The sequence below is a fragment of the Miscanthus floridulus genome, chromosome 8, assembly GCF_019320115.1.
Source record: "Miscanthus floridulus cultivar M001 chromosome 8, ASM1932011v1, whole genome shotgun sequence".
Lineage (NCBI taxonomy): Eukaryota > Viridiplantae > Streptophyta > Magnoliopsida > Poales > Poaceae > Miscanthus > Miscanthus floridulus.
Window position 1 is genome coordinate 3168208 of NC_089587.1, and position 9150 is coordinate 3177357.

The following is a 9150-nucleotide window of genomic DNA, read 5'->3' on the forward strand; positions in this document are numbered from 1 at the left end:
CACTATTAAGTCTTAGGCTCTTGCCGACTTCATCGCCAAATGGACAGAAGTCTAGCTACCGACCCCGGACGTCACCCATGAGAACTGGACGATATACTTCGACGGGTCGGTCATGGCGCTCGGCTTAGGTGCTGGAGTGGTTTTGATCTCCCCAGATAGGAGTAGGCTCCACTATGCGATCTGTCTCCATTTTTCAGCCTCAAACAATGCCACGAAGTATGAGGCCCTCATCAACGGACTGCGCATCGCCGTCGAGCTCAGCGCCATGTGGCTGTATGTCCGCTGTGACTCAGAGTTGGTCATCCACCAAGTCATGAAGGAGTCCTCCTGCAAGAGCCCTCTCATGGCAGCATACTGCTAGGAGGTATGCAAGCTCGAGGACAAGTTCCAAGGGATCAAACTACATCATGTCCCTCGAAAGGACAATGATGCCACCGACTTCCTCACAACATTAGCGGCTAGACGGGAACCGTCCACCGACGAGGTCTTTGTAAACGACATCCATGAGTCATCTGCCCTCATTCTAGAGGATCTGACTTCGTTGTGGCTCAACCCCGACCAAGTGCTCGGGGGCTCTAGTGTTCTGATGTGCCCCGACCCGATCGACTGCTTGGGGGCTCCAACCTTGGTGCCTCCATGGCAACGTCACCCGGTGATATCGCCATGATAGCACTCGATTTGGCCGACTAGAGAGCACCACTGCTCGCCTACCTCCTCGAAGAGGTTCTCCCACCAGAAAGGACTAAAGCGCGATGAATCGCTCGATGCACCAAGATGTTCGTCGCCATTGGTGATGAACTTTACAAATGGAGTCCGTCGAGAGTACTCATGAAGTGCATCCTGACCGACTAGGGGAAATAGCTCCTTCTCGAGGTCCACGCTAGAATCTGCGGACATCACGCGGCCCCGAGGTCGTTGGTCGAGGAAGCCTTTCGCCAAGGTTTTTACTTGCCCACTACACTCCGAGACGCAGAGGAGGTTGTCCGTAGGTGTGAAGGATGCCAATTCTATGCTCAACAAACTCACTTGCCTACACAGGAGCTTCAGACCATCCCCATCACCTGGCCATTCATGGTCTAGGGCCTCGACATGGTCGGACCCCCCAAAAATGCCTCGGGAGGCTTCACTCACCTACTCGTGGCTGTGGACAAATTCACCAAGTGAATAGAGGCAAAGCCCATCACCAATATCTGCTCTAAAGAGGTGGTCAAGTTCTTCCTCGACATCATCTATCGGTTTGGTGTCCCTAACTATATCATCACCGACCATGGAACAAACTTCACCGAAAAGAAGTTCCTGGACTTTTGTGACGGATACGGCATCAGGATCGATTGGGCCTCGGTTGGACACCTGTGTACTAACAGTCAGGTCGAGCGGGCCAATGGCATGATCCTCCAAGGACTCAAGCCCCACATCTTTGATCAACTTAAAAAGTATGCCGGGCGATGGGTTACAGAGGTCCCAACGATCCTCTAGAGCCTAAGAACGACCCCAAACCGATCCACGGGGTTCACCCCTTTCTTCCTGGCATACAGAGCCAAAGTAGTGTTGCCATTCGACCTCAATCATGGCGCCCCAAGAATAAAGGCCTTCGACCAAGACCAAGCTGCGGAGGCTCAGCAGGACACGGTCAACCTAGTCGAGGAGGCTCATGAGACGATCATCATCCGCTCCGCTCGTTACCAGCAAACTCTCCGCAGGTACCATGAAAGAAAAATCACGGGGAGGATCCTCAAGGTCAGTGATCTCATACTCAGGAGGACCCAGTCCACCAAGGACAAACATAAGCTCTCTCCACCATGGGAAGGACCGTACGTGGTGGCCAAGGTGATTCGACCGGGCGCCTATCGGCTGAAGGACAACAACGGCAACGTTCTTACCAACACATAGAACCTCGAACAGTTACGTCATTTCTTTCCCTAAAGCTCGGTCTTACCGTTTATTTCGATTCAACGTTTGCTCCTACAGCACCCTAGCCCAACCTCTAGGTAGCGGGGTCTACCTCGCCCGACCTCTAGGTCATGGGCTCTGACTCTCTGTTCTCTGACCGAGGATACGCTGGACCTCTGCTCGCTGCTCTTTCCCTACCGACACGGTCAGGGCCAACTGGGAGCAACCAATCGGGGACGCCCGCTCGATGTGGGCCTAGGGAGCAGGCGGAGCAGATAAGGTAAGTCGCTCAAGTCAACCGCAATACCAAGGACTGTACCCTGCCATACCCTGTGCACCTGCTAGACAGTGCCACTAGGTCATGACAGACGGACACTATATGACCTTCCAGACGTGTCAGACCACAAACAGTATTATGGGCGCCGTCGTTTGCCGTACCAAGCGAACACGGTAGAGCCTGCCAGATGTGTCTAGGCATAAACAGTATTGTGGGCGCTGGCAGCCATCCCGTACCCGATGGCGTGAACAACAAGACTAGGCAGCACACGTATACACTCTCTCTCTCTTTCTCTCTGACTTGTAAGGCCATCCCTTTCAACTATAAAAGGGGATGCGCTCTCTCCTGAAAAGCGGCACACACTCCCTCGCTTCCTTCTCGAAGACTCTCTCGACGACTCGAGAACAATAGCTCAACAGCTGATAAGTTCGGACACTTAGAGCATACACTCCAATACTTAGCATACGTTAGAGCCCCCGTCACTCTCGGCTACTCGGTTCAGAGTCCGACCGGGCCTCTAACACCCCCTTCTCATTCCTTACTCGTTTATAACCCCACAGCAAACTTCGAGCACCTGAGCTCAGGAATAAAGTCACCGACCGACCTCAACTGGACGTAGGGCCCGTTGCCTGAACCAGTATAAATCCTGTGTCATTGAGTGCTAGGCCACATCCGATCACAACGCACGGCAAAACTATAAATATTTACTTGTTGGTCACTTTTCGCACCGACAGTCTTATTAAGACCTCATTTTATTTGCTACGCTGGTTTTTCTGGACTCCGGACTGGTATGTCAAGATAATCAAAACCACGTTTGAATCATCGCATTTGGAGACCGTACGAAGAAAAGGAGTTTTGCACTCAATCTGCTAGACTCGGCCTAACTTTAAGATTTGTAAGAGTCTTATTAAGTCCTCCTTTTATTTGCTAGGCCGGTTTTTCTAGACTCTGGACTGGTTAAGACTTAGGAGTCCAGAATGGTTTTGCGTCGTGTTTTGATGTGAGAAACTTACAAAACACGTCTTGGACACTTTTACTAGTGGGATATAAGACCATCCCATCTCTATATATCAGATGATAACGGTCGATTGAGAGATCCAATATCCAATCGAACAAAAATACATCTATTACCTCTTTTACCCTAACTTTTCCAACCCCTGTAGTTTGGAGCTGTCTCTCGATGAGACTCGGTGACGTTCTAGGTGGCATTGCCGACCCTAAGACAACCTCGATCGATTCAGTGTGGTGTTCTTGATAACCTTGTTAGCCCTAAGACAACATAATGTGCATCATCCTGACGGATCTTCCCGGGAGGTGTTCTCGAGTTCTATCGATGAAGAACGAGCTTCAAATCAGTTCTACCAACCAATTGGTCGGTACTTGCTAATTTTGAAGTTGCTCATTGCGTGCTTAGGTTATGTGCGACCTCGGACTTGCTAGCCTTTGTTGATGTATGATGCAAGATTTAATTTGGCGTCGTCAACATATTTTTTTTGGCGACTACGCGCGCTGGGGAACCCATGCATCTCTGCACAAAATGTTTCTACATTTTTTCAACAAGTAGTAGTTCGTAGCAAGGTTTCAAATCTCTGGCTATAGCTGAGTCAGGTCAAGCGATTTGTGTTCATTCATGTACAATTTAGCAACTATAGTTGGTTATAGCAACATTTAGCTCTCCTATTAGTATAGTTTTAGAGGTCATCAGTTAAATTTTAGTTTTTGAGTCCATATGCTAAATATCGTAGCCGGAGATTTAAAATATTGGTTCGCAGTAGTACACTGATTTTGATCCGGGACTGTGGACTGCATGAAGTGAAGTGAAGTGAAATGAAGTGAAGTGTAGAGAGAGGTGTCAGCTTATATAGCTAATCCATCCAAATTCCAACCTGATGAGCTGAGGCTAGCTCAGCGACACACTCGACTCCTCGACAGGGGCCATGCGTGAGAGGGGTCCATTTCAGTAGTGCCATGCCTTACAAATATCTTCTGAAAATGGCGACGAAATCAAAGATGCAAGGTCCAAATTCACTTTTGGTACAATGCTACAGTGCTATCAACGTCTTGGCTCGCAGGCAACGCACATGCATGTGACTATATGACTACATGAACAGGGAATGGACAGCTCCTGCTCAAGTACTCATGCAAGAATTCAGAGGCAGCCAAAAAACCATGGAGAAGAGGAGAATAGATTATAGCACGTACTACAGTCTATAGGTAACTGGATTACAGGAAATGTGTGAAGGGGAGCATACAGCAGGAATGAGCTAGCCAGTGCCATACTGCCATGCAGGTAACGACGAGAAATATCTCCCTCGCTCAAAGATCCAATCCTCATCTCAGAAAAAGGGTAAAGGAATATTCCAAGCCAAAAAAACAAATGGAAATGGAGCAATGCAGGCATGTAATAAGAATAAAACCCAATTTTCAGTGGGTATAAAGGGGAGTGGGGGACGGAAGAACAGCGCAACTACAAGACTATACATTAATTCAGAATGTGACAGTGAAAATGATGTTATCGGATTTTTATTTTCAGCAGAAAAATCATTCTTCACAAGAAAGGATGATGGCACGCCGCACGTGGAAGGGCAAGACTTGGCACTGCACGTTTTGCAGGAAAAATATATGTCAGTGAAACGTAACTAGTTAGCAGCAAGCCTGGTAGGAACCATCCTGAAAGGGAGGCAGATAACGTGCGACCCGTCTTCCTCCTCTGCACGACGCCCCCTCCTATCGTCTTCCTCGTCACCGACGACGTCCTCGCCTCCACCCCTGCCCTAGCTTCCACCACCTGCAGCTAGCGGCTCCTGCCCCCGCTCCTCGACCCCGCCATCCCCTATCCTCCTCCGTCCTCTTTCTAGCCCTCGCCCCCGCCTGTAACATCTTCGGTGTTACACTATACAATCTTTTGCTAAAACACTGTATGAGCATCATATTTATGTGTGAGTGTATGAATTATAGTGTGTAAATCAATTTCCGTGTCTCGAAACGTTCATCGAAAACGCGAAACGAATGTTATATTTCATGTCGTGTTATATCACTTAGGGTTCTAAATGAATTTTTATTGAACAAAAATGTTATAGAACGCATATACGAAACTTTAATAAAGTTTGTAGTACTAACTTCGTAGGTGGCGGTGAAATACTTGCGGTCGAGAACGGGATTCGCTAACTAGCATACTTAATAGCTTGGAAATCGAATTTGGCGCGAAACCGATCAAGATTTAGTCAAATTTCTTAAGTCGAAAAACACTTTGACGAAGCTAAGTTTGGCAATTTTTGTAGAAGAATTGGGTGAAGTAGTGGTATGGTATTAGGGCTTATTTTAGTAGCCTAACATGCCATCTCGGGTGTAAAATAGGTGGTTTAGCAATTGAAGCATCGAGATGGATTTTTTGGGGCGCTTTAAAAATTGTGCATGGCACGTTCCCAGACGGCTTCAGCGTTTGGACGCGGTCACCATTGCCTCGGCTCGGCGCGCTGCGCTGGTTCGCCCGACGCGCATGCGCCCGCACGCCCGCACGCGTGCCATCGCGTTGGCCGGGCCTACCGCTGGCTCCGCGCTGCTGGCCACTGCCACCTGCTGCCACGCCCAAGCACGCACTCACGCGTGCCACCACGCTGGTGCCAGCGTCCCGAGCCGCTCTGCTCCGCCGCTGCCATCTACCTCGTTGGGTCCTCGCGCGACTGCTAGCCTCGGTCGCGAGCGCTGGGCCGCTCGCGTGCGCTCTCACCGCCAGCGTCGCATCCGCCGGCATCGCTGCGCATCATCCTGATGGATCTTCCCGGGAGGTGTTCTCGAATTCTATCGATGAAGAACGAGCTTCAAATCAGTTCTACCAACCAATTGGTCGGTACACTACAGGAACTGCTGGATTCCCCGAGTGCCGGTTGCACTCGGGGAAGGCCCAGTTGCACTCGGGGAAGCCTTCCCCGAGTGCAACACTCGGGGAAGAGCCTCCGGCTAATCCTCTCACGGGAAAGTCGCCTTCCCCGAGTGTCAAAAATCGTGCACTCGGGGAAGGCTTTGCCGAGTGCCGTGCTGGCACTCGGGGAAGACTTGACGCCGTTGGCCGGCGGCCGACGTTGTTTTTTTTTGATTTTCTTCCCCGAGTGCAACACTCGGGAAAGATTTTTGAATTTTTTTTAAAATACTCTTTGCCGAGTGCCGAAGTTCAGGCACTCGGGGAAGAAATTTGTTTTTTTTATAAAAATCCCTCTTCCCCGAGTGCCACAGCACAGGCACTCGGGGAAGCCACCTCTAAAATTCTTTTTTTTTGTTTTTTGCTTTTCCACGTAAACAACAAAGCATATATATATATATATATATATATATATATATATATATATATATATATATATATATATATATATATATATATATATCACAAACCAAACCACAAATCAACACCAATATGTCACAAACCACATTTATATATCACAAACGACCAAATTTGTCCGAAATCCACAATATATTACAAACCACACATTCAAAAGTACACACTATTCCAAGTTCACAAGTTCAATACAAAAAAACGACTCCGAAGGCGGCTCACGGCGACTGTGAGGGGTGGGACGCCCCAGCGTGCGATCCCGGCGACGGTCCAGGTGGGGATGGCCCGACGTGCGATGCCGGCGACCCTTCGACATGGTTCGACGCCCCACCCGATTGATGCTGCAAAAAAGAGAAGAGATTGCACGTGAGTGACAAGATAAAAATATAAGGAGTGTAAAGAAAAGTTGAAAATTTCGGCAGCACCTCCCCTGCATGGGGAGGTTTCCAAAACCTGCAAGAAAAACGTCGGCACGAAGGCCGACAACCACATTTCCAGCACGAAGGCCGACACATCAACAAATCCGGCACGAATGCCAACACATCAACAAATCCGGCACGAAGGCCATCACTAGGTTTGACACTAAGCATGAGCAAAGAAAGTAAAACATCCGTACTCATACTCACCGGAGTAGACTCTCGACGATATGGTGGTGGTGGTGGTGGTGCAAGCAGCTCTGCTGGAATCTCCCAACCTTGTTTCTGCCCAAGTTGTTGCACGAACTTGAGCAAACCATCTTGCTGGGCCTCCAAAGCTTGTACCCTCTGACGCTCGGACTCCCGCTCGGCCCGCTCAGCCTCCCTCTCAACTAGCAAACTCTTCTGCTGAGCCCGAAGTTGCTGCAGCTCGGCCTGCAACATTTGACCCCAATGTTTCAATAATGCAGAGCTAAGGAACGTAAAAGTGAAAGAACGACGAATGAAACTAGAATACTTACCTGGATTGAAGCCACCGCTGTCGGCCGTTGGCTTATGGGCACGCTAGAGCTCGTGCTCGCTGCTCGTAGGCGGTTGAGAGGAGGAGTACAGCCCGTCTCGAGGATGCCATCGCCCATGTAAAACCGCCCATGCTTCTTGCCTTGCCCAATCCTCATCACTAGCTCAGGATCAAGGCGCTCCTCGGTCCTCGGATCGTAGTCCGACCCGTGGACTAACCTTGATGCCTCCGTGTACGAACTGAGGCGGGTGTGGACGCTGGAGTTGGTGTACGCCTCTGGGCCCGCATCCGGGTTGTACTCGATGTTGGACTTTGCCGGGCCCATGTGGGCCAGAGCATACGCCGTGAGTTGGCCAATTGGCTGGCCACCGTGCGCCGCCTCCTGCGAGAAAGACAACAACATGTGGTTAGAAATCATGCAGAATTGAGCGCGGCTAGATTAGACAAGTGGTGGAGACTTACATATGTCTTTTTGTATTTGCTGAGGGTGGCGCTGCCCTGATGGTGAGGTACACCTGGCATCAGCATACGGTGCTCGCTTTTCTCTTGGTGCGCCTTCTGCCAGTCCGCGTCCAACCATCTGTCCACTATAGCAGCCCAGCAATCGGGAAAGGTGGCGCACCAGCTCGGAATCACCTACAAGCCATCAGAAGATCAAATTAGGCATAGTTAATCTAAAAAGAGATCAATAGGAGATGTTTTCTATTTACCTGTAGGTACTGCTCCCTTGTCAGAATCTCTATCTCTCTTCTTGCCTGAGTTCTGTTCATTCTTCTATTACGGTAGGTGACGTTGTAGTCAATGTGCGCCTGGAGGCGGGACTCGTGATACAAGTCCGAGACACGCCTTCTACAGGAAGCGGCAGCCACCTCATGCGCCCTTAACTCCTGTCCCGGCTGGCATCTGAAGAAGTCCTGCATAAAGACACGAGGTATCCATTATTTTATTTCAAGAATGTCCAATGAATGCAATGAATTGAGGGTCGTAGAGCGAGAAAGGCTTACCCACAACTCCGTAAGCACCTGATCCGCCAAGTTTAGGTGCCCAGCGGCGGGGAAGAGGGCGTAGTGGTCGAACGAGGGTATCTCTGGGTCCTCATCCTCCGACGTCCACACTAGGCCAGGGAAGTGTTCCCTGCACAGAAGTCCTAGGATCCCATTGACATTGCGAGCCGGGACCCCCTCCTCCACAAGCATCCAGTTCCTGCACAAGTGGTTAACAATAGTTATTATTAGCTCTAATTATGATTTTTCAACATATCAAATGAAGAACATATGAAGTTACTTACCTATCCCCCTCGGGTGCAATCAGTGGGCGGCGGTCAACAAGAATCGGTCGCTTCGGGAGCTGGCTGGGACCTCGCTTATAGGGTTTCGAGGCTGCAGAGGAAGTCGAACCCCCTGCCCCCTCCTCGGACGTGTGCAGAACCCCCTCCTCGGACGCGTGCGGAACAGCGTCGTCGTACATCTGTGGAATGGCGTCCTCGCCCACCGTGGGCAGAGGTACGTCGTCAGCCCTAGCAGAGCGCGAGGAGCCGAGGTCGTGGTCAGTCAGCGGCAGGCCCCCCCCCGCCTGGGCCTGCCCCTCGGACGCCTCTGCCTCTCTGACGGCTCCGTCTCTATCTCCTCAGCCGCTGACATGTCCCTCGGTCTCGAGTAAGTCGAGGGACAGCTCCTCCTAGTGGGTCCCATCACCTGCAATTAAAAAGAATAAACCA

General features: G+C 50.3%; 1 protein-coding gene across 1 annotated transcript; it reads right to left on the bottom strand.

The window, feature by feature from the left end:
- Positions 1-6644: 6644 nt before the first annotated feature.
- Positions 6645-7805, bottom strand: LOC136470900 (uncharacterized). The gene is made up of 3 exons (XM_066468630.1): positions 7435-7805; positions 7124-7348; positions 6645-6838 (listed from the first exon to the last, which is right to left on the bottom strand). The coding sequence occupies exons 1-3, from the start codon at positions 7756-7758 to the stop codon at positions 6716-6718; spliced, it is 672 nt and encodes a 223-aa protein (XP_066324727.1). The 5' UTR covers positions 7759-7805; the 3' UTR covers positions 6645-6715.
- Positions 7806-9150: the final 1345 nt, after the last annotated feature.